The 27,315-nt window shown below is 42.3% G+C and overlaps 1 protein-coding gene across 1 annotated transcript in view; it reads left to right on the top strand.

Moving 5' to 3' along the window:
- Nucleotides 1–27,315, top strand: part of C4H8orf34 (chromosome 4 C8orf34 homolog) — a 227,376-nt gene that overhangs the window by 82,784 nt on the left and 117,277 nt on the right. The window contains exon 7 of the mRNA XM_075270419.1: nt 6,593–6,759. Coding sequence (XP_075126520.1) covers nt 6,593–6,759 — 167 coding nt within the window. The remainder of the gene's footprint in view (nt 1–6,592; nt 6,760–27,315) is intronic.

Genomic DNA, 27,315 nt, shown 5'->3' on the forward strand with positions numbered 1-27,315 from the left:
AGATGAGAATTCTCAGAACTGTATTAATACAATAGATGGCAGGCTAAGCACATAACAAACAACAACAAATGACTTCATGTCATGAAATATTCATAGAGTAACGCTGTTAAAGATAATTCTGAGGAATTGTAAATTGAGGCGGGTACGCTTACTATGCTCATAGCCCTGAGTCCATAGCAAACACAGTTCATTATCCCACTGAGTTTATTTTCCTGTAAAGACAAATGAGAATATTTTCAGTAGTGACAGCGAGGAAGGATGCAAAATGTAATATTTCATGTACATTGGGGAGGAAGGGAGAATTTTAAGCTGAAGGGGTTATCCAGGGAGTAATAGAGTTTACCAGTGCATTCCTGGCACTAATATACACCCGGTCCTCTGGAGTCCTGGTGATACCTGTGCAGAGGTCGGAAATGTGGTCGTTCTACCTCCCCTGCAGACTGTCTGACTATTGGTTATGTGACTCCATTCTGCAGCAGAAGGGAGACTGTGATGTTACTGAATCTCAGGATGGCTGCAGGGGAAACCGGGGAACGAGAATACTGGCCTCCCCAGCTGCCCACTGCACAGGTAACTTTGGGGCTCCAGGGATCAGGGTTAGAGATGAGCGATTACTATTCGAAACGGCTATTTCGAATAGCACGCACCCATAGGAATGAATGGAAGTGGCACGCTGACTTGGTCGGCGGTTTAACCCCCTGCGTGCCGACTGCGTCCATTAATTCCTATGGGTGCGTGCTATTCGAAACAGGAGTTTCGAGTAGTACTTGCTCATATCTAATCAGGGTGTATATTGGTAGTAAAGCTTAACCAGATAACCATCCTTTATCTTATAAGGGGGAAAAGAGAATGTTAAAAGGAAGAATCACTTCTATAATGATACACAGTGCTACACGCCGCACACAATGTTAATAGTGATGTACAGTAAGCTCAGGCGCCTGCATCAAGTGTGTCATCCATCTCCGGCATGCACATTGAGCACTTTTGCCTTCTCTTGCATTCTCTATAGTAAATACATTGCTTGAGGTGTAGTCAGTGTCTTAATATCACTAGAAGACTTGCCATAGTTCACACGCACGAATACAAGAAATGTTATATATGGTAACAAAACCTCAATAGTCAAATACACAATGATTTCAGAAACGTGACCCTGATTTTCAAAACATTGATTTGTTTCAAAGTAAAATCAGATCTGGTGGGTCTGTATTGCACGTGCACATTAGATTAATGTCAAATGAACTTACCCACTGGCCAAGAAGGTAATGTTCATGTTGTCTTTTCTACTCCCAATATTAGAAACAATAAGGGTAAGTTCACACGGAGTATTTTGGACAGGATTTTGAGGCCTCAAAATCCTTACCAAAAAAAATGGCTCCCATTGAAATCAAGGCGTTGGTTCCGGCTCCCGGAAAAAAAGAAGTGACATGCTCATTCTTTCAGGCGGATTCGCCTTGCGACATCTGCCTGAAGACACTCCCTCCCAACTAGGCCCATTCTTTTGTGTCTAATCCGGACCAAAGGGCATTGCACTGGCATCCAGTCACAGCTACCCGTATTTTGGTCCGGACCAAAAAACCCAGTGTGAACTTACCCTAATGATCAGGCTGTTAGGGGCAGTTCACACGGAGTAAACTGGCACGTATACGCGTGTCAGAGTTTGCGCGCTCAAAAAAGATCCCATTGATTTCAATGGGAGTTCCGATCGTATATGGTGCGTAAATTTGGGCCTGTAATTTTGCGGAGGTATTTCAGAGGTATTTCTAAAATCCCTTTGGCTGTGGGATTGGGGGTCCTTAACTCCCCCTTTGAAGGTAGGTGCAGATCCCATTGGTGAAACGAGAGGTAGATCTGTTGTGGGGTAAAAAGGATATAGATGTAATGGAAAGCCCTATAGTTGCGAGAGATACCATGTATAAGCGGTATGTAATAATCTCTGCACTTCATAAGCAGAATGTATTATAAAAGGTTTCTGTGTCTTTATAGTCCAGATCAATACTGCAGCCCCATTATGCATGAAGTGTCCTTTGAGTAAAAAGATCTCTAATTCTTTTCACTAGACCCCTAAATCCCCAAAGAAATTCAATTTCCATTACAAATTATAGAGAGATCAATATCAGTGACAGATTGAAGATCAAACATTGAAGATTTTCTGCAAAACACAAGGGTTTTGGACTAGAAAAAGGAGACAATAAAAAGAGGTGTATTAGAAGGTTATTCAAATCCTATGAACGTAGAATAAGAGGAAAAGAAAGGGAAAGGATTAGAAATTTATTAAAGTTCCATTACACGATCACAGGATGATACAAGAAAGCTTACACATAGCGAAGGGGTTGTAATTGCCGAAATGAGTAAATGCAGGAAACTGCACAAAACCTTTCATATCCATCTACATGTATTGGGGCGCCAAATATGTTTTGTAAAAATAGCAGACACAGGCATTATATCTATAGAATACCTGACTGCTATTTGTGCACGTTTTTCTTATAGGTGGGTTGTTTTGTTGGGGTGTTTAAAGGGAACTTGTTAAAAATGCGGACCAACCCAGCAGGCAGCATACTATAGAGGAGAAGAGCTGAGCAGGATAAGTTATAGTTTGTAAGAAAATATTCAGTTTATCTTGTATTGAGATACATCTCTGCTCATCCTGGGCTGAGGAGTCCAGTGGGCGGTACAGTTAATGCCACCAACCTTCAGACACCTAAGCATTTTCAGTTTTATAATATGCGTAGCATTAAGTGCTAGTTCACAATGAGTTTTTGCAGGTGGATTTTGACGTGGAATCTGCCTCAAAATCCGCCTGCAAAAAAAAAGACTCCAATTCATTTGAATGGGAGCTGCTCGATTTTTGTTTTTCCCGGGAGCAGCCTGAAATATTGACCAGCGGTATAAAAAAAAAACAGTTTAGCGCACTTCATAGAGGCTTGTGGAGCTTTTTTTTGTGCATAAAACTCATCTATTGTATTTGTATATTGTACATGTAATGCCAAAATTGATATAGTTTGTATACAACTATAATGCAACTTGCAGTGAATTTAGGTAGGAGCCATAAATGTCTTAAGCCATGATCTACTGTAGTTTATTCTGCTAAATAAGTAACAGTACTGAGCACTACCAGTAGTTTCTGATCTCTGCCATCTACCGGCAGCCTCTAGGGGGAGCTGCATTTTATCATTAAGCCCTAGTTTGGAGCTTGGTATCAGAACTTTGACCCCTAAAATGTGCAGCAACAGTTCTATGTAGTACTATACGGTAGTATTATACACTCACCGGCCACTTTATTAGGTACACCATGCTAGTAACGGGTTGGACCCCCTTTTGCCTTCAGAACTGCCTCAATTCTTCATGGCATAGATTCAACAAGGTGCTGGAAGCATTCCTCAGAGATTTTGGTCCATATTGACATGATGGCATCACACAGTTGCCGCAGATTTGTCGGCTGCACATCCATGATGTGAATCTCCCGTTCCACCACATCCCAAAGATGCTCTATTGGATTGAGATCTGGTGACTGTGGAGGCCATTGGAGTACAGTGAACTCATTGTCATGTTCAAGAAACCAGTCTGAGATGATTCCAGCTTTATGACATGGCGCATTATCCTGCTGAAAGTAGCCATCAGATGTTGGGTACATTGTGGTCATAAAGGGATGGACATGGTCAGCAACAATACTCAGGTAGGCTTTGGCGTTGCAACGATGCTCAATTGGTACCAAGGGGCCCAAAGAGTGCCAAGAAAATATTCCCCACACCATGACACCACCACCAGCCTGAACCGTTGATACAAGGCAGGATGGATCCATGCTTTCATGTTGTTGATGCCAAATTCTGACCCTACCATCCGAATGTCGCAGCAGAAATCGAGACTCATCAGACCAGGCAACGTTTTTCCAATCTTCAATTGTCCAATTTCGATGAGCTTGTGCAAATTGTAGCCTCAGTTTCCTGTTCTTAGCTGAAAGGAGTGGCACCCGGTGTGGTCTTCTGCTGCTGTAGCCCATCTGCCTCAAAGTTCGACGTACTGTGCGGCGTTCAGAGATGCTCTTCTGGCTACCTTGGTTGTAACGGGTGGCTATTTGAGTCACTGTTGCCTTTCTATCAGCTCGAACCAGTCTGGCCATTCTCCTCTGACCTCTGGCATCAACAACGCATTTCCGCCCACAGAACTGCCGCTCACTGGATGTTTTTTCTATTTCGGACCATTCTCTGTAAACCCTAGAGATGGTTGTGCATGAAAATCCCAGTAGATCAGCAGTTTCTGAAATACTCAGACCAGCCCTTCTGGCACCAACAACCATGCCACGTTCAAAGGCACTCAAATCACCTTTCTTCCCCATACTGATGCTCGGTTTGAACTGCAGGAGATTGTCTTGACCATGTCTACATGCCTAAATGCACTGAGTTGCCGCCATGTGATTGGCTGATTAGAAATTAAGTGTTAACGAGCAGTTGGACAGGTGTACCTAATAAAGTGGCCGGTGAGTGTATATGGGTACAGCATGGCAATATTATGTTTATATGCTGTTTAGTGACATTATTCACTTTTTAATGATACTTTTAAATACAGATTGTCTTGTGTGTGTGTGTGCCCTCATGCTGTGTATATACAACCATAAACCCCCACCTTAATAAAACCCTGCATATGCTCCTGGTGGCAGAACACATAGGTCATGTAGTCTGCAGCCCATCTGTCATTGAAGCAACAATTCTTCCCTCTGTTATTCCCTTGTGGACGGAGAACTAACACAGGCCAAGGTGCTTTATTGGCTACATGGGCACAATCTGCAGTACCTACTAAAATATGGAGCCCATCAAGGCATAAACCCAGACTAGAATGAACATATTGATTAAAATCTACCAATATATAGGGGTAACATTGCTCTCCAGCACGTGTATCATGCAGACTGTCATTTAGGTCCTTCTTCAGATTGCCCAACATTGAATATTTATACTTGAAGCAGATGGCACGTCTTCACACATCTTGCAAGATTTTATGAGATTGAGTGCCTGAGCCCATCTGTTCAGGCCTTTTACAAGCTAGAATAGGTGGCTTACAGCTCAGAAGAAGCAACTGATGTAACCACAGGTGTCTTCTAAGGATGTGTGTTAAAAATATGTCTGCCAATAAAACAAATGCATAATATATGAGACAGTGCTGTAAATGATGAGGGGATTAGAAGTCTGCAAGGAGCTCTGTGATCATGTAAAAGCAAGTCTGAGATGCCTTATATTCTTTATAATTTATAGAAGCTGTACCTTATTCAATATAATACATCTCAGCTGCTGCAGAACCTCTAGTGGAGGAGTCAGACAGGGTGGACCTGAATGAGTCAGCAATGCTAGTGTGAACTTGGTGTAAGCAGACAGCGAGACATGAGCAGAGATATAAATGAATAATATAAGATACTCTGAATCTCATTCCACAAATCTATGCATCAATCTGCTCCGCTCCTCCTGCGCCATACCCTGCTCCTGCAGAGGCCACTGCATATTCATATGACAAATTCTATTTAAGAATAAGCTTCCATCTGTGTACATCAGCAATAAAACGGTTTCTGCCTATTGTATGACTTTTTATTTCTTGCAAGCTCTATCTGTAATTCTCAGTTTTCCCTGAGCTTCTAGGGGAGACTAGCTGCTGTGATACTTCCCATAGACAGCACATGGAGCTTCTACTACCAAAATCTCTCACATTTATTGAGAAGTAGCAGCAGAACTGTATATATCATTATAGAGAACAGTATTGATTTGAATAAAACACTTGGGGTGAGAATGAAAACTTACTATTAGCTGCAGCAGCAGATCTGTATGAGTGTATGATATAACTAGGAGAGGCCAGGCCCCATATCAGAGCTTTGAATGGGCCATGGGACCTTGTCCATGAACATTGTAGACCAAAATGAACACTGTTGTGTGTATGAGGACTAAATGTGATAAAGGGTACTTGTTACGGTGCCTGCCTATGTCTCATTCCTCTAATATACTCAGCAGTAAAGTTGACAAGGCAACCATACAATGCCTTAAGCTTTACTTATGTTACACTATAGAAGGCATTGACCAGCAGACGGCTGCAACAATGCTGCAAGCTCTGTCTTGGATTTCAATTCTTCTGAAGGTCACCTTTAATAGAGTTTTAAATATTCACCGTAGAGGATGCAAAGCAGGCCATGAAATAACGCTGTGCATCCTCCATACTTGTGTCTGATTGGGTGCCAGTCTAGGTGGTGACATTATGGGTCCTATAACAGCTGCTATGGCTGCTACAGTGGTACTTGGACCCCTGTTTGCTTCTTTTCCACGTGGCTCCTCTTTCCCCTGATTTTTCCATAACCTCTATTTGGACATATTATTTGATACGTTGTACGTATCGACAGTGTGCTTTGGTAGAACAAGATGGATCCAGCTGACATTTGAGAGTTGGTGAAAGGGGAGAAGAGTCTGATAAGTGGAGAAAGAAGCATCTTCTTGTGATAAACTCCTTCAATTGACTTATACTATTGATTTATTCAACGATTGTTGACAGCTAGTTAGTAATCTGCCTGTGGTCATCGTTCTGTCAATGACATTGATGTAGTATCCATTACTTATTCTTCTAGTTTGAAGATGGAACCAAAGAACAAAGGTCTGAAGCAGCAGCAGCAACAACATAAGAAGCTGTTAGCGGCCATGCTTTCTCAAGACTCCTTTGACTCCGTACACAGCGCTCCTGCATCTGTCACAGAGGAAGATATTGATAATGAGGATGATGCAATGGAACTGCTTGGTAATTTATAGACTCACTCATTTATTTATACACTGCTTAGATACAGGACGGATTGATTCTCATGTTAAGTGAATGAAGTCCAGGTTAGGGTCACGGTGTGCAGTCTGATATCTTCTCTCTGATTTGTCTCGGTGTATATTGCATTCCCTAGAATTTATACCATGAGATGTTTTTCAATGCTGTGCATATGTTTTATATTTGTTTTTTGCTATATACTCTCGACTGGAGGTGTGCGATCTGTATATCACCTGTCCCTATGGAAGGAGCACCTCTGATAGTCTGGGCACCTGAAGTTTGCAGTCCGATCCCGAACCTATTGATCGAAAGCAGGATGTTATAGAGCAGCAAGAGCTGCGCAGATGGATATATAGATTTGTTACAGAAGTTCTTGTAGAATTCATTGAATGAATGTGCAGAGATTTATAGAATACAATACAGGTTATAAATCAATAAATGACAAATTATAACCATACTATATATCAATTTGCTCTAGAACAGGGGTCTCAAACTCGCAGCCCGTGGGCCAACTGCGGCCTTCAGGACAATAGTTTGCTCCCCCCGGAGGATGCCGGGTGTTTAACTATGGTGGCCGCCCGGGAGTCGGGCGGCCGCCATAGCTGCCGGGTGTCTACTATTTTACACAGTAGACAACCAGCGCTAATGCCTCCGGTTGGTTCCCACACCGATTGGAGGCATTAACCCTTCCAGGTTCTCGGTCAAAGCTAACCGAGGCGCCATTTTCTCATGCGCCGCCATTTTGCCTGTGATCCCCAGCGCCTGGAGCATTCTCCAGGGCCGCCATCACGTTGGCATGACAGCCGGCTCCCCGGCCAGTCTGCAGTGATTTTCTTTTGCAGGCTGCTCTATGCAGCCTGCAAAACAAATGACGATTTTTTGCAATGTATTGCAATGCATTAACATTGTAATGCATTGCATTAGTGATCAGACCCTCTGGGGTTCACGACCCCTAGGGGGTCTAATAAATGCAAAAAAAAAAAGTAAAAAAAATATTAAAAATTCAAATCACCCCCCTTTCCCTAGAACACAGATAAAAGTAGTTAAATACTGTGACACACCTACATGTTAGGTATCCCTGTGTCTGAAATCGTCTGCTCTACAAATCTATAAAAATATTTTTCCTGTACGGTAAATGCCGTAGTGGGAAAAAAAAGTCAAAAGTGCCAAACCGCCATTTTTTCACTGTTTTGCTTCTGTTAGAAATTTGAATAAAAAATGATCAAAGCAAAAGCAATTCCCCAAAATGGGAGAACTGAAAAGTACAACCAGCCCCACAAAAAAAGATGCCCTATGCATCCCTGTACACGGAAGTATAAAAAAGTTACAGGTGTCAGAATATGGCGACTTCTAGAAAATAAAAAATTTGGGAAAATCTGATGCGGGCCAGCCTTACCCAGACTCTACCTCCAGCAGCCCCCGAGTAAATTGAGTTTGAGACCCCTGCTCTAGAACATGCTGCCTGATAATATTATTTAGACACTTCACAGTAATGCTTTCTAGACATTGTATGATTGTATTGTATGGGCGCTACATGGTTCACTATGAGTGCATCAAAAGGAACCGCTCCATAGGGTATCCTTTAACCTGAGCCAGCACTGATATAACATCATATAGTGATACTATAATATAGTGTTACTGTTGGGGGAAGATGTGTATCTGTCTGATAAAAAGGGCTGTAGGATGTAACTAAAGACTCACATACTGGTGCAAAAACTCATCTTGCACAACTTATTACATCTATCCACCACATCCTATTTATACATTTTAGCAACATTTCCATTTCCCTTCCCTATCTGGGGTCTTAAAAGACCCCAGAGTATAAGAATTGTTCATGTGTGGTCCACAATGGAGTATAATACTGTGTGCAGAGGCCACTATGGGGAATAATAGTGTCTTAGTGTGTGTAGGGGCCACTATGGGGCATAATAGTTTGTGCAGGAATGCTGTTTCTGTGCAGGGGCGGAGGTGTCGGTCGGGGGGAAGGGGCCATGTTAAATGTTCGCCTTAGGGTCTGCCATTCCTAGTTATGCCACTGCTGTCCCCTATTGAAATTTGGTCACAACAGTGTGTCCAAAGAGTGTACACTCTATAGCAGGGGTCAGCAACCTCAGGCACCAAGGCCGGCACTTCAGCCATGTCTACTCTGCACAGGGCTCTCTCTAATGTCTATAAGACTGCTGCTCCATGTAGTCCCTCTCTCATAGACCATGTAATTGCAGTCAGAGGGGAGGACGCACCACAGGAGAAAGCATGAGACATCCTAGTGTCTGGGCTGTGAGCTAGCCTAGTCACACGGTAGCATTTGCCCTTACAATTTGTTTTTGTACATTGAAGCAACTGCAAAATAAAGTATAATATGGCAGCTGGACAAGCTAAAGTAGGTTTTTCTTCATTTCAACAAGGCTGAACAGTTTTTTATGGGTTTATGCAATAAACAAATTCTATCCTACGTGAAGGACATCCTCTACCCCACAAAACCTGGTATACAAGGCATGATAAATCTGCCCCACTGTATTTACCATAACGGGTGCAAAAGTCGGTTACAAAATCTTTGGGGCACGATCAGTATTAGCTGTTTATTAGGATTATACTGATTTCATAGATTAGATTTGGAGTTTTTCGGGTGATTTATCATATACACAATAATGGAGCTCTTATTAAGCAACTGATCTACAATGTGTGGCCCGATAATCACCACATGGCCAATAATAATCTGATTGGAAGCCATTAGACTGTCAGTTGATATTACAGGGGTTGCGCGGGACTTTGATAACATGGTGGCTGCTTTTTTCATTGATCACATGGCAATTCCACTGCTCAGTCCCATTAACACAAATGGGACAGGGCTGCAGCATGGCCATGAAACCAAGGAACATGCTTTTTTATCACTTTGTGTTGCTGGTTATGAACTGATGCATATGGTTATATTACTGTTCAGTGTTATATATTTAAAAGGAACCTGTCAAATGTTTTTTCCACCGTAAACTGGCCTCATCATATGCAGGATGAAGTACTTACGCCCTGATGTCTTGATGGAGATGTCACTTACACACAGGTGGTGTGATTAGTAAGCGGACAGTGTGACTAAGCTGAAGCTTCTCTCCGCCCACATGACTACTTAGGGTAATTTGCATATGACTTTCATACATTTATAAGTTCAATTTGCTGCAACAGAGAGATTATAGAGGGCACCGCAAGAAAGGTAAGTACTTCATCCTGCACATGATGGGGACAGTTTATGGTGAAATAAAAACCTGCCAGGTTCTCTTGTAATACCAAGTGTGGGATCAGATGGCGCTATAGGTTTGACCCTTAATGTATGGATCACGTATGGAGCTGTAATACACCAGTATTATTGTGTGAGCGCCTACTCACTTACTGGTTGTGCAGATTGCTGGTTATACTGTATACGCCAAGTATAGACATAAAGGCAACCTTCATAAGATTGACAACTATTATAATAAGATACAGAATGTTCTTAAGATCTATCATTTGATAAAGAAGAGAAATGTCTGTGTTTATGCAACAAACTACTTCTTATTTTTTATTTATTTATTTACAATTGATCGGGACCTAAACTGGCCTACCCAGGCTATGTATTGTAACTTATATGAGGTCTTTACAATCGAAATTGTATCAACTGGTTTGAAAAAGAAAAAAAAACTTAAAACTTTGGGCCAGTATGTTGCAACACAAAAACTGTTTGCTAATCTAAATTCATAGCGTGATGTATTTCTACTTAAATCTAGTATAAAGCAGCGGCCGGGTGACTGCCTGTACATTCATTTATATGACTTTCTAGCGGCTAATGAAGAAAGATACACTACTGCCCTCTTGTGCTCAATTACTATATTACATCACAGGGCACTGAACTTGTAAAGTAATCGTCTCGGACATTTTCTTTTCTTATCATTCGTAATGTGGACATGCCATTAAAATATAACAAAATATTAACTGTATTCATCATAGTGATAAAAACATGTCTGCAGTGCTCTGTGCATAGAGGTCCAGGATGCCAGTGTAGGATCCGAACCCTATCCATAATGTAACCCAGTGAAACTCGGCACTCCTGGATATTACTTGCTCCATAGAACATTTTATGAATAGAAAGACAATCCAAAGTGACGTTTCGGTCAAATGACCTTCATCAGACACGACTGCGATGCTAGGAAGTCTTGGTGCTATGTAATGCACATCTCCTTAGCAGTGAGATGGATTACATAGAGCCAAGATTACTTCCTAGCATAGCAACATTTGTTCCTGATCAAGGTCATTTGACGGAAACGTCATTTCGCATTGCTTTTCTATTAATAAATGTTCTATGGAGAGCTAATGTCCCGAAATTTACGAGTTCCGCTGCACTTTACGAGTGCAATTCTTGCTTTTCCGTTCTCCATTATAACTACTTACTACTTTTTACCCATAACCATTATCTTCCACAATGATTTGTTGTTATTCATTTTATTATACAAATTGTGTATAATTGTAGCAGAATTATTCCTGAAAAAATTTAGATTCAAGAATTTGAAGGTGAATATTTCTGCTTGACCAAATTCAACTGCAGAATCTACCACGGGATCCGACGTGTAATTTGCAAATTCTCCACTAGTCAGACAGAATTTTTCTGCATCCCTTTCACTTCAATGGGATTTTCAGACGAAACCCACATGAAGATCGAGCATGATGAAATCAGCTACAGGAAAAATTCTGCATCTAAGGCTGGGTTCACACTGGAGTTTTTTGCACCAGATTTTGATGTGGTGGCAGTCTCAGAATCCGGTCCAAAAAACAGCTAGCCGCGACTGGATGCCGGAGCAGTACATACAGTGCACCGGTATCCAGTCGTGGCATTCCGCTTTGGATTAGGTCCAAATGAATGGGCCTAGTCAGGAGGGAGTGTCACGAGGGAGATCTCCGTGGCTGAATCAACGGCAGGAATCAGTCTGAAGAAAGGGCATGTCGCTTCTTTTTTCTGTGACCGCCTCCCATTGATTTCAATGGGAGGCGGTTTTTTTGAGCTGGATTTTGAGGCGGGTTCCACCTCAGCCCAAAAAATCCTGTCTGAACCTGGCCTTACTTCAATTGAAATGAAGGCAGGCTGCTTTAGGGGTTGTTCACACATAGGAATTGGATGCTGATTTGGGGGCAGATTACGCCACTGAATCAGTAGCAGTTTCCTCCCAGATTGAAACAATATGAGGCAGAGATCACAGCAGGACACTGAAAAATAAGTGCCCTGCTCCATCTTGCCACGGATGCCATGGCTGATTTATCTGCGGAGTTCACGGCTCAAGACTCCCACCCATCTGGGTCTACTCGTCAGTGGAAAACCATAACTGAATGTCGATGTCCTGCATCAACATCTCATCGAATTTAGACAGCACCGGAAAATAACGGTGGAAGATGAAGAGGAATTTGGAGCTGATTTTGGAATCTGCCTCAAATTCAGTACCAAATTCTGCCATGTGAACAAAGCCTAACACTAAACTGCTACCCTTTGGCCTGCATATATTGATATTCTGTCACAACAGTGGCCCATATTTACTAAAAGACAATGTAACTTTTGATAGGTGGTCTGAAATTACGCCAGATTTATCATAGTGACTGATGCTGGATGATAAATCTGGTGTATCTTTATACTGTCTAGTATACATTTATATCACCTTTTTATAGGTTTACTGTGATCCTGAATTTTTTCGATATTATTTTGCCGCATTTTAGCCATGCTACCTTTATTAGAGAATCCAAACTCACATGTGTAGCATGTTGAAAAATTTTAGATCTAACTAGACATGTGAAAGATGAACAAATGTTTGTGCCAGTGTCTAGTCGTGATCACAGTAAGCTTAGATAGCATGTACAATAATTGTAGAGCCCGATATCAAATCTCCAAATGGGGTCAAGGTTGCATTAACCAACCAGTGAGGCTTTTCAAGAAATGGGAACGTTATGATTATACATTTCGGTATCTGGGGCCTCTACTTTTCCAGCATACTTCAGTCATCATCCCTCCCCCGTTATGGAAAATGACCATTAGCTACCCCTCTCTCTGAGACATCCCCCACAAGAGATCAGCCTGATACCAATAAGAATGCTTTCTCTCCTGATATTTACTTCCAAGGTATTGCCTGAGGAAGAACTGTTTCTTATTGAAGAGACACAGCCGTTTATGGAGATTTATTGTCCTAAGGCAATGCTTCGTGGGAAAGAGTATGCAAATGAGCTCATACCATCCCAAACACCTCAGAAGAACCAACCAAGGCTATTTTTCTGTGATTTCCCCCTCTGGTTATACTTAATGAACATACAGAAGAGTAGGACTTTATTCCACTTTACTACAGTCCTATGAAAAAGTTTGGGCACCCCTATTAATCTTAATCATTTTTTGTTCTAAATATTTTGGTGTTTGCAACAGCCATTTCAGTTTGATATATCTAATAACTGATGGACACAGTAATATTTCAGGATTGAAATGAGGTTTATTGTACTAACAGAAAATGTGCAATATGCATTAAACCAGAATTTGACCGGTGCAAAAGTATGGGCACCCTTATCATTTTATTGATTTGAATTCCCCTAACTACTTTTTACTGACTTACTGAAGCACAAAATTGGTTTTGTAACCTCAGTGAGCTTTGAACTTCATAGCCAGATGTATCCAATCATAAGAAAAGGTATTTAAGGTGGCCAATTGCAAGTTGATCTCCTATTTGAATCTCCTCTGAAGAGTGGCATCATGGGCTACTCAAAACAACTCTCAAATGATCTGAAAACAAAGATTGTTCAACATAGTTGTTCAGGGGAAGGATACAAAAAGTTGTCTCAGAGATTTAACCTGTCAGTTTCCACTGTGAGGAACATAGTAAGGAAATGGAAGAGCACAGGGACAGTTCTTGTTAAGCCCAGAAGTGGCAGACCAAGAAAAATATCAGAAAGGCAGAGAAGAAGAATGGTGAGAACAGTCAAGGACAATCCACAGACCACCTCCAAAGAGCTGCAGCATCATCTTGCTGCAGATGGTGTCACTGTGCATCGGTCAACAATACAGCGCACTTTGCACAAGGAGAAGCTGTATGGGAGAGTGATGAGAAAGAAGCCCTTTCTGCAAGCACGCCACAAACAGAGTCGCCTGAGGTATGCAAAAGCACATTTGGACAAGCCAGCTTCATTTTGGATGAAGGTCCTGTGGACTGATGAAACAAAGATTGAGTTGTTTGGTCATACAAAAAGGCGTTATGCATGGCATCCAAAAAAACAGCATTCCAAGAAAAACACTTGCTACCCACTGTAAAATTTTGTGGAGGTTCCATCATGCTTTGGGGCTGTGTGGCCAATGCCGGCACCGGGAATCTTGTTAAAGTTGAGGGCCGCATGGATTCCACTCAGTATCAGCAGATTCTGGAGAATAATGTTCAAGAATCAGTGACGAAGTTGAAGTTACGCCGGGGATGGATATTTCAGCAAGACAATGATCCAAAACACCGCTCCAAATCGACTCAGGCATTCATGCAGAGGAACAATTACAATGTTCTGGAATGGTCATCCCAGTCCCCAGACCTGAATATCATTGAACATCTGTGGGATGATTTGAAGCGGGCTGTCCATGCTCGGCGACCATCTAACTTAACTGAACTTGAATTGTTTTGTAAAGAGGAATGGTCCAAAATACCTTCATCCTGGATCCAGGAACTGATTAAAAGCTACAGGAAGCAACTAGAGGCTGTTATCTTTGTAAAAGGAGGATCTACTAAATATTAATGTCACTTTTCTGTTGAGGTGCCCATACTTTTGCACCGGTCAAATTTTGGTTTAATGCATATTGCACATTTTCTGTTAGTACAATAAACCTCATTTCAATCCTGAAATATTACTGTGTCCATCAGTTATTAGATAGATCAAACTGAAATGGCTGTTGCAAACACCAAAATATTTAGAACTAAAAATGATTAAGATTAATAGGGGTGCCCAAACTTTTTCATAGGACTGTATGTAACATACATAGCAATGATGTCTAAACTATTAGCACACATGTTACTATTAAGCCTCCATGTAGCAGAGCACGCTCAGGAGAAGATGTGCAGTTCTGGTCTTTGCTCCTATTCGCATTTCTTTGCCAATAATGGAGTTTTGGGTCACAGAAGGAATTCCTAAGGGACTTGCCTTCTTCCAGTAAAAGGATGCCGAGCCTTGCCAGCAAAGCGTAATGGGTGGACTAGCAGCTAGGAACTTGGACAAGCTAACAGGATGAACATCCAAGTTATGTGGCATTTATACTACATCCAAATATCAGTCCGTGCCAAGCGGCATTGTCACTTACAACATCCTCCCTACATGACTGGTGTAGCCTCGCCATGCACGTGGAAAGAATGCTGGATACTGACACATGTGAACACCGTTGTACTGTTGGGGCAGTGCTGGTTACTTTTCAATGTAGTGGGGCTGGGTCCCACCTTGGCCAGTAAAGGATATATACAAGCTCAACACCATACATACTTATAGGAACATGACCATTAGATATTTGGCCGGAGCTTCTTACTTACTGTACATTAGGGAGAATGTGGTTTAGTTATTTCTGAGTCCTGTAGACAGTACGGCAGGATTTTTCCAGATATATACTTCCAGAAGAGAGTTATATACACTTAGCACATGTATACACATAGCAGTTGTGCCATTCTGACTTTTACCATTCAAGCATAGTTGTAAAGGGGCCAATACTCTTTGACTAGCTGTTGGCCACAGACAGCAGTTTCTGTACAGGGATCAGGCCCAATTCTTCTGCCCAATGATGAACCGGAAAAACAGGGAAGGCCCCATACATATTCTGTAGTCCACATTCAGGTGCAGTATAGCCATTCTGTAAGGGACAGATATAGGTCATACTGTACAGATATTGCCTATACTATAAGATGCTTCATCTAGTGTTTTTGCATCTATATGAAATAGCAGCTCATATTTATATGTCCTATTGATATTGCGCGATACCGATAGGGAATCTTAGTCTGGAGCCTCTTTTAAGGATTCTATCATATTTGAAGGGATAATTTGCTATGGCATCTGTATAAAAAAGAAATGCTTATTTATTTTAACTCAGTGATCTGAGCCTTATTGTAGGCTGACGCTTCATGTTGTGTAGAGATCACATCCCAGTACTCATCATCATCACATAAAGATTACTATGGAGTGTAACACCTGTAGGTGGATAACACAGGATCCAGGATTCACAATAGGTAATGGGACAGCTCACCTTCCCTTCTCTGTGCACCATGGGATGAAGCAGCTAGAAAGATGTTAACAGTTTCAGAAAACTGGAAACCCCTTTAGGCTAAAGCCCCATGTAATGAGCCGTATCAGCAAAGCAGTACAGGAAAAATCGTGGTGGCAACGCATCACAGTTTTTCCCCACAGCGCTTTTCACAGAAAGTTCACAGAGGTTTCCTCTGTGGACTTTTCTCTTCAATTATACATATAGGGAAATTGCATGTGTTTCCATAGGTATAATTGACATGTTGCGATTTCCAAAGCTGCAGTGGTTTTGTAAATTGCAGCGAGTCCATTGCGCATATGGGTCCCAGCATCGGCGATAAAGGGGTATTCCCATCTTCAGGATCACAATAACACTTGAATCTCTAAGCTACTTGAAGTATTTTACCCAGTACTGTGCTTTATCTTTCTTTCTCTGTTTGTCAGGTATTGTTCATTATGTCTCTTCAGTGTGTTTAGGTCATTGGTTTGGTTTTAGTGGTTGGGTCAGTCCCTGTTCTCAGCCCCCTATATTCTCTTTCTCTCTCTGCAAAGTGCAGTGAACTGCTGAGCCCTGATAAAGTGTTTATTTTTTCCACTAGCTGAAAACAATCAGCATCTTAAATTGAGTGAAGGCTGATTTCAGGCAGAATCTGGACTGAGTTTGTGTTAGGCCGGGTTCACACGGAGTTACGTGCCGCGAGATTTGGCACGTAGACGCCGCGTGACCCTTTGCGTGCCGTACACGCTCCCATTCATTTCAATGGGAGCGGGGAGCGTATGCGCCGCGCTAGTTTGCGGCCGTGCATTTATTCACGGCCGCAAACTAGCGCGGCGCATACGCTCCCCGCTCCCATTGAAATGAATGGGAGCGTGTACGGCACGCAAAGGGTCACGCGGCGTCTACGTGCCAAATCTCGCGGCACGTAACTCCGTGTGAACCCGGCCTTAGGATAACAGATGCAGTTCTTAGACAATGAGATCCAGTACTAGATACACTGATCAGAATGGTAAATATGGCGCGGTGTGTCCAACACCCTCCAGGCCGCACAAACTCCAACCCCACAGTGATGTTCACCAGATCCCCAGATTGTTTGGGGATCAACTTGGCAGCACTGCTGGGCGGAGCAGCATGGGTTGGGAAATGCCAAACACACAGTGCACCAGACACTGAGAACTCTTACCAGCAGATGTCTTGGGTAGAGGTGCAGGTCCAAGAAACCAGAAGGCAGCGGCAAATGGTGATTAGCAAGTGGCAGCAGAGAGTCAAAGCGTAGTCCAAGTCGCCAACAAGAGGACAGTGCAGTTCAGTGAGAAATCCAAAGGGAAGGTCAGTCAGACCGAGTCAGTAACAGGAAGCAGAAGTCTAAAGGAAAGCCGGGGGTCATAAACAGGAACAGTACAAGGCAAGGGGTCAGAACACAGGCAATCAGAACAGGAGAAAACGCTTACTAGCGGGAACACAAGGAAACACTGACTAGCCAGCGGTGGTTTGGAGCCAAAGCCAACCTTAAATAGGGCTCCGGCTCACCGCTAGGCTGAAAACTGGAAGTCCCCTCTCCGACTCATGAGGAGACCAGCAACCTCCACACATCGCTGCGGAGGTTCCGGCCTCCTGAAGCAGAGGACTCGGGGGCACAGGAAGGAGAGGGCCGATAACCTCCTAACATTTTGAAGCTCCAAATTCCTCAGTGTGAACATACCCTTAAGTAACTGACTTTCTATGACCCCTATGCAACCTGCCATAAAACCAATAAACTATGTCATTAATACATAAGAAGCGCAGCCAGGAAACAAGGGGCAGTGGAAGAAGAACTGTGCATACATGGCCAACACAACGTACTCTGCTGGTGGTCGTATCTGTATGCAACAATAGAAAAAAAGACCTACTATAATAATCGTTGAGTTGGGTATGCTCCTTTAAGTTCTAACAATAGCCTATGTGTGATGCAGACTCCCATTGGTCATTATCACTTTGTAGTATCTGCCGGTTTCTCCATACTGTATATAATCAAGAAGCCCCTGAGATTTGGGAATTTGTAATGGCACCAGCTCCATCTTCTTCTTAGTTTATGGTGCCCAGTTCTGTGACATGTCCCCTTTAATACATGTTAAAGCAGAATTTCTGTTTGTGTTGGACGCCTCGCCCGGCTCATCATGTTTGATATTGTTTCAAAGTAAAATTGCCCATTTTACAAGCCCCTTAGTACTGGAAATGTTTCACATAAGCTGTAGTTGGCATGTACCCCACTTCCAGAGGATTTCTTGGCTTTTGTGAGATTGGTAGTAAAATTAGTGTCATTGTGTCTTCCTGCCAGGGCTCCTTAATGGATAAAACACATTTTGGCAGATTTAGCTTGGACAGAAAAAAAGAATAAGTCTCTGGATATTCGCCTTTAATCTGATTTTCAGTAAAAGTGTTAATTAAATTTATAGAAAATGCTGCATGTGAAAGAGTTTTATGACGCCTAATGAGAGCGATACAATGGCGGGGTGCTTGGCAGGCTACATGTAAGATACATTTACAGTTAATCCGGTTCTATTGTGCCTTCATCAGGCTGGGTGTCCTCTGTAGAAACGTAGAAAGTAAAGCAGACCAGTAGGGCAGGCTTAGATATATGGTACAGGAAACCGGAATTAAGTGGAAAGGACCCCATAAATAATATTGACTTACTGACTCATTTGTAAGAGCCTTGTTTCGGTCTTAAAGTGCCATAGGCGTATATACTACGATGCTGTATATTTGCATAACTGGCCAGAGGAATATAGCGATGTGTGTATGTATTACTTCCACTTTTCTATATTCTCATGTCCAGGTATCCACAGGTATGCAGGACTAATCCTAGAAAGACCAAATCATTTACCTTCAGCTGATGTGGCCATAAGTACAAAGGTGAGGAGTGCATGGTCCAAGCTACTAATTATTGGGCAGCTTATGGGTGACATACAGGGCGTCGGCCATGTCATTGCTGATGGTAATATATAAAATACTTATTGAAACAGCTTATTATGACCTCAATTGACTCCTCTACATTTGGATGTAATAGTATAAAATCCTGTGAGTCAAGAGTAGAATTGCTAGTAAGCCCCGAAGAATTGGTCTTGGTCATCTGTGTCACTAGAGCCATGGCCATTGACACTGGGGCAACTGTAGGGGTCGGTATAAGAAGCCAAGGGGGGGCAACAGATCATCCTAAACACACTAGGGCTACATACATTTCTTTGATCTAATTTCTCATTTCCTTTGATGGGTATGCATTGTAAATGTATTACCCCTGTCCTCTGGCGTACTGGAGTGAGAAGATTTATAATACTCAGGTTTCCATTTTCAGAAAGAAGAAAACTAAATGGTAAAATAGTTGGTTAACAGCGTATAGTGACGGAGGGAATATGTGGGGGAGACCGTGGAACAAAATGGGGCACGATTACTATATGGGGTCACAGTCAGGATGGGAGTGATGGGAAGCTTGTGTGCAAAAGTGGGGATAAGTCCTCATCTAGGCCTAGATGGAGAAGGAGAGGGACGTGTACATGGTGCTATAATGTATGAATAGGACACAGCTGTTGGTTGGGAGGTTAAAGGGGTTGTCCATTTTCAAATCAATATTGAATGACAAATGTCATTGTTTGTATAATGGAAAGTTTTACAATTTTTCAATATGCTTTCTATATCAATTCCTCACTGTTTTCTAGATTTCTGCTTACTGTCATTCATTCTGCTTACCTCCATAGTCATGTGATGTACAGTCCACGGTCATGTGATATACAGTATATGGTCATGTGACATACAGTCCATGGTCTTGTGATATACAGTCCATGGTCATGTGATGTACAGTCCGTGGTCATGTGATGTACAGTCCATGGTCATGTGATATACAGTCCATGATCATGTGATGTACAGTCCATGGTCTTGTGATGTACAGTCCATGGTCATGTGATGTACAGTATATGGTCATGTGACGTACAGTCCATGGTCATGTGATATACAGTCCATGGTCATGTGATGTACAGTCCGTGGTCATGTGATGTACAGTCCATGGTCATGTGATGTACAGTCCATGGTCATGTGATGTACAGTCCATGGTCATGTGATGTACAGTCCATTGTCATGTGATGTACAGTATATGGTCATGTGATATACAGTATATGGTCATGTGATGTACAGTCCATGGTCATGTGATGTACAGTCCGTGGTCATGTGATGTACAGTCCGTGGTCATGTGATGTACAGTCCGTGGTCATGTGATATACAGTATATGGTCATGTGATGTACAGTCCATGGTCTTGTGATATACACACAGGTGCACAGCTGGTTACGGTCACAGCACAGTAATTAAATATCTGCCTGGTAACGAGCTGTGCACCTGTGTGTCTATCACATGATCATGGACAGTATATCACATGACCATGGAGGTAAGCAAAATAAATGATGGCAAGCAGAGATCTATAAAACTGTAAGGAATTGATACAGAAATTGTATTGGAAAATTGTAGAACTTTCCATTATACAGACAACAAAATTTGTCTTTTAATATTAGTCTGCAACTGGACAATCTCTTTAAGTTGTGCAATAGCACCCAAGATCAGCTTTTGTACCAAGACCTGTGAACCTTTAGTTATTCCCCTGCCTAATGACGTGGCCAGATTAATGCAGATGGAGACCAATGGCCAAATAATTTCTTTGTGACACCCCCCCATCTTTCCCCTTGGGAATACAGTCCAAACCTACATCCAAACCGCATCTAGTAATAAAGTCAAATCTAATGTGGTTTTTCATAGAATCTGTGTAGATATTCAAGGCTGAGCCTTGGGGCAGAAGATTTTCATGTGACACAGAATTACACCTACATTTTATTATCTAATTTATTATCTAATTACTTTTCTTGATATAGAAAATGATAAATCACATCTATCCTATGAGTCCTGTATTAATACATGTATGTAATCCGCTTATCCACAAGGGGGCAGTAGTGCATTTACCTGGGATCCCTGCCTGTCATTACTTAAAGACTGTCAATATTAAACGTAGAGGTTTTATCACAAAGCAATGAAAAGATGTCTTTAATACTGAAGAAATGGCCTATAAATGATAAGCCGGGTTTATATATTGTGATTCTTAAAGGAATACAGCTGCCTGTGCCGCAGTCACCTTATTGTGCTGTGTGTGTGTGGGCTGCATAGAGCTGAAAAGAAATTAGGATGGTTCAATAATCCAATAGTATCAGGGCGCCTCCTCTCGTTTTAATGTGTGCGGTTCAGTAGGCAGCAAACAGAATAACAATTCCAATGAATCACCCCTGTTTTGCCTGTGATCTGCGCTACACAAAGCAAAACGCATGTCATTGATCACCCTCTATTGTGGCGGGGAGTGGCGGACTATCACAGGACCGTAATTGGATTTAAGTGTAAGATGATATTGGCCCCTGCGAGGTACATGCGGAGACTACAAACTCCTTCGCTTGTTTCCTGATAAAAGGAATGGACTTTATTTTGTAACTTCCACTTGAAATAATAAGAAATCCGATCGTTTATTTTATTTTATCTGCTTGTATTACCTGTTTTTTTGTGTGTGACAAAGACAATGGAGGAGAAATAATCATTCCAGCTATGCTCGATTTGCGATAATATGACGCATCTTTGGCGCAAAGCCCTTGCTTGTGTTACGTGTCTGATTCATCACTTTCTGCGACTGTAGGTGAATAGGTATGTCTCAGCCCGGAATATGTATTATAATTTACGCTAGTGTTTTTTTTAGTGTGAGTAATGTGGTGTTCACACCAGCGTCTGCTGTCCGCCCAGGGGTTTCCGTCCTAATCCCTGGCGAACCTGGATAAGGGACACCTCGCCGGCGGTCATTCATTTAATTGGGTTTTTAAAGCAAACCACCGGTGACTGTATGCAGCCTCTAGCGGGGAAACAGGTTTTTTTTTTAGCACGGACACAAAGTCAAACATGGTGTGAACACCCCCTAAGACTAAGGTCCCATGTAGTGGGCCACTGTGAAAAAGTGCTGCAGCATTGCATTGTGGTTTTTCCTGCAGCACTCTTCACAAAAAGTCCACAGAGGTTTCCTCTACAGACTTTCTGTTTCTATTATACCTATAGGGAAACCGCCGGCGTTTCCGTAGGTATAAGTAACATGTGAGTTCCAAAACCGCAACAGTTTTTGGCACAGCAGCTTGTTCACTGCACATATTTTTTTCCAGTATGTGCATTGGATTTGCTGTAAAACGCTGCAGTTTTTATACCATGTGGATCCCCGGTCTTAGGGTAAGCTCACACGGAGTAACGTGCCACGTGATGTGGCACGTATATGGCGTGTGAGATTTTGCACACCATAAACACTCCCATTGATTTCAATGGGATTTCGGATCGTATACGCCACGTTATTTTGTGGCCGTGATTTTGCGGACGCAAAATCACGTCCGCAAAATAACGCCCCATATACGATCCAGGCTCCCATTGAAATCAATGGGAGCTTTTACGGCGCGCAAAGTCTCACACGCCGTATACGTGCCACATCACGCGGCACGTTACTCCGTGTGAACTCCCCCTTATACAGGAAATTGAGATTCTGACTGGTTTCCATTATGGTGCACTGGAGAGCGGATGATAAATATACCTTGCGCCTGTCAGGCTTTATATTAAGACTGTTGGATGAAACATTAGTTGCAGAAACACACGCGGATATTTTTCTGCAATGTGTGAATGGGATTAGCCAGAATCCCATCCACTATGCAGGTAATGTAAAACGATGCGGTTTTGCCACTGTGTTTCTGCCGTGGGCACATTTACTCTATGTAGGACCCCCGGCCTAAAGGTCATTTTGGTAGTTCTAGACTCTGTTTAATGCAGGGGCAGACACAGACAGTTGCGGGTCCCTGGGCAAGAACAATTCTGGGCTCCTTATTTTCCAGTATCTCAGCATTGAACACCCGCCTTATGTCTCTCAAACAATCCACCAGCGATCTTAAGCCATGAACTTCATTAGTTTAAGCATTTACCTGCAATATAATAGACAGTACAAAGCTGCTGTTAGGGTGACAGAGCCCCATGATCTACTAGGCCCCTATGCAGCTGCACCGATGGTATGTCCTCCCCTGGTTTAACGTCTATTACATGCATGAGAACAACATCTGCATTTGTGTGGACCCTCCGGTTTCTCCCCACGTCTTACTGCATCTAGGCCTCCTTGCCCCTTCTATGTGCCCGACCCTTATCGTTTATTAGTCTACATATCCGACAAAGTGTTATTTCGGTTTTTGATCAATGTATAAAGGGAATAATAAGATCTAGAGCAAGATATATAAACATAGCAATAATACTAAATAGAACGAATAATGTGCTGTATTATATTCCGTCACAAAGCCTTCACCGTGTAGCGTCTTAATTCTTTCAAGCACCTTTTTTTTTTATAAACTTCGCCTTAAGTGCTAGGCTTTTTTCAGAGCTATTTAACAGAACTTGTCACATTTGGCTTCACACCTGTTTTCCTAGCACTTTTGCATGAGTAGTGCTCGCACATTCTAAAGTTCTAGCAACGTTAACGAAAATAAGTATTTTCAATGAAAAATCTATTCATACGCTAAACCATACAGAATTTATAAAGTGAGAATGGCTGCGATGGCGACGGCTTGTTGATCACTTTGGGGAAATTATTATTCTAAAATAAAGGAATGCAACGTAGTAACGCCACATTGCTGCTCTTTATAGCCAAATAACTGTCTAATATTAGAAGACATATTAGTTTTATGTTTGTATATGTGTAGTATAAAACCCGTACGCTTTGTGTCGTTTGTTGTTTTAGTAAATACTTGAATTTACCGTAAACTATCAATTCCAGACCTGTTTTTCTTATGCTACCGCATAGTGTTGGGCTTTCCATTTCCGATGGACCAGGTGTAATGCTAAAGTAGTAAGACATATAGAGCCTGCCGGACTGCCATGTTGTCTATAATGGGGTCCATTTGGTGTCCATTCTTTTTAAACTGGAAGCACTGGAAAAAAAAGTTGTTTGTTTGCCAATTTCATAATGGAGGCTCTGAGAGTAATGTGAACATAGCCCTAGAACTCTGCAGTGTGGCGTTCCTTTGTTAGTCATCTTGGACTTTCTGAAAAAGTTGATAAATTGATATTAACAAATCCCTTGTCAAAAGGGTGTGTCCATATCATTACTAGATAGCACTGATTGGACGGTATCAGTGTGTCCAGAGACACAACCCAACTAATAACAATGAGTTGTCAATTTGTTCCGAAATATTCAGGAGGAATAACATTTTGCACTTGCTGTACAACTAGCACATTCTGACACATTGATGCTCATTGGACATCTTTTATATGTCATAACAAGGGTTAATAAGGGCATTTGCACCCACTAAACCTGAGGCCACGTTCACATCTGCATTGGAATACTGAACGCAACTGCAAGTGGTGTGTCAGTGAAAGCACACGGACCCCATAGACTATAATGAGGTACATGTGCTTGCCGCCAAATCTCTGCAGGGATCATGCGGACAGGAAAGCAGTTCACAATCTACTTTCCTGTCCGCCTGATTTGTGCGGGCAATGCGCGGCAAGCACACGGACCCCATTATAGTCTATGGGGTCTGTGTGCTTTCACCGCACAGCGCTGGAACTTGTGTTTGGTATTCCATTTGGGGGGGGTCTCCATGCGGACTCCCCTTGACGGAATACCAACGCAGATGTGAAGGAGGCCTAAACCGTCTGACCTTTTGGTAAGAGAAATGTAGAAAGGCATCGCATGCAGCAATGAAGATGTCAGAGCTCTTGCAGGCAAGTAGTGAGTCTCCTATTTTAAGTCCTGTCATTAAGTTCTGAGTTTTCACATGTAACCATCTGAGAAGGCTCGGATGCTATAAAGAGAATATGCAAATAATATGCAAATAAATCTTCCTTAATGGAAAAGCAGAACTTGCTCTAGCACCACCCTTTGGAAGGTAGCTCCCTGTAGATCAATGCCTGATTTTTCCCTGAAAGCTAGTGGCATCATCTGTGGGATTAAAGTCAAGCCAGAACATTTCCTCCAAAAGGTAAGGGAACCCATCCACAGGCAGCAGTTTCAGGGTTATTGCAGAGTACTGGCTGATTGGGTGAGAGGCCATAGTCATGGGGAAGAAGGGTTACTATGTCTCCTAAGGAGACTTCCTTTTCAGGCCACTAGGCTTCAGTAAAATCAAGCATTGGTAGCTACCTTCCAAAGGACATGACTAGAGCAAATTCTGCTTTTTTTTTTTTTTTTTTTTACCAAAGAGGACTTATTTACATATTATTTTCCCATAATCCTTAGCAGGACATTTATAGTCTATAAGGCCCATCACACTGCAAGGTGGCCTGAAACCTGGTACCCATTCTGACCCTATAATAAGCATGTGAGATGCAAACACTTGTAGACCCACAATCTGTCATGGGCCAGTTAAGTGGGCGCCACTATTAACTTTTATTTGTTGGGACACTGTATTTGCCCTAACATCATGGTCCTCGTCATATGGCAGATCCCCTTTAACAATGATGTTAATTTTAAATGCTAAAGTCCAGGGACACGGGCAGCCGCCCTTTGTGCTCAGAATCTTCCCGTCTTGGACTTGGATCTTTTCTCCCGCTGTCAGCCGCACCATACAGAAAGGTCTAACCAATGCAATTTGCATGTTCACAACGTACACTGCGACTTTACTCAGCTAACCAGGAGCCGTAAACGTGATTGTGTCTTCCGCCAAGTTATGGAAATAAGGAAACCTTGTCATGTAATATTTACCAATCCAACAAGTAACACAAGCTGGAATAAATCTAGCGCCTGAGAAGAAATAAATATAGATGAAAAGTGCGGCCTTTATATCCCTATTTGGTGCAAGTGGAAGGTAATGGGATTGTCGGGTCTTAAAGAAGTCTCAGGCCTATTCATAATTAAACAGTGTCTGTCAAAAAGCCAGGTCATTTCAATTGATAAAGAAGCATGGGAAACGGGTATTGCCAAAAGATTCCTTGTTCAGCAGTGTTGAGAAGAGGGCACTCACGATGCATGGCGATAGGTTACCAGGGTGATGTGGTTGGGAGACATTCATATAGCTGCGGAGGGCACAGGTCCAGAGGATATCTTATATGCTGTGAAAAGAGCTCACAATCCCTTTCAGGAGCCTCACAATTCCTTTAAGGACAGTTGTGAGTTAGATTGTTTATAGCTATAGAATGCAGAGTTTTGCTTTCTTCGTGTATTTTTGTTCATTGGCGGCCTTTTCCGTTTCAGTCCTTCTACCTGGGTCGATTTCTGTCATTTCTTAGCAGGGCTTATAAACTTGAGAATGTGGAAGTCCGGCATTGTTCTACCCTAGTAAAGGGCGATTGGGGTAGGGACAACAAATTATCAAGTAATTCATCAAGAGCTGTAAAAATTCTGTAATCTGTCTGCATAATGTGTGCCGAGACGGCAAATAACTAGTGGATTTTTCAATGAATTTGACTTTTTCGGCTGTTCTTTGGTGCATGATGGGGGTGGGGGCTACTCATAGCGGAAGCGTACTATTACTGCAATTCACAGGTTTTTTTACTCCGTCGGCCCTTTAATTTTCACCCATAGAATCCATAGACATTGCATTATCCATCCCCCTTTCTCAAGCCATTATGTATTTGGTTGGTTTCCATGGCCCTCCATATTACCCAAGCCACTTTTCTTATTGAAGTCTACTCTACAAGTCTAAAACCATCTACACATGCTCCAAGATATATGGGCCGGGTCCCCCAGACCCAGATAAATGCTCTTTGTTAGGGGGCATTCAAACTAGCACTATTGTCCGCCCTGTGTGAGTCCGTGAAAAAGCCAGCCAAAACTGCATAGGGATAGCTTGCCGGCGGTCAGTTTTAAAACCCATTCATTTTAATGGGTTTTAAAACGGACTGCCAGCAAGCCGGCTTTTTCATGTACTCACAAAGGGAAGACAGCAGCGCTGGTGTGAACAACCCCTTAGAGTTTCTCAGTGGTTGAGGAGATAAACCCTTGAAGTATCCTGAGGAATTGGGGTAAAATCATTACTGAACTTGTAATAGCTTCCATCTTGGTTTTCACCAAAGTTTTTCAGAAATGGATGTGCTGGAACTTGTGGAAGACTGAGACATATGTTACTGTATAGACATACTGGGCCATACAGTAAAGAAGGTACGAGTCTAGTGTATTCCAAAAGGACACTCAAAAGAACATATTGTAGATGCATAGAGCCCTATGGATGCAGAACTCTGCAAAATGTTTAGGCAGGTGTGGAAAAATGAAGTAAAGTAAAGTAAAGTAAAG

The sequence above is a fragment of the Leptodactylus fuscus genome, chromosome 4 (genome assembly GCF_031893055.1).
Source record: "Leptodactylus fuscus isolate aLepFus1 chromosome 4, aLepFus1.hap2, whole genome shotgun sequence".
Classification (NCBI taxonomy): domain Eukaryota; kingdom Metazoa; phylum Chordata; class Amphibia; order Anura; family Leptodactylidae; genus Leptodactylus; species Leptodactylus fuscus.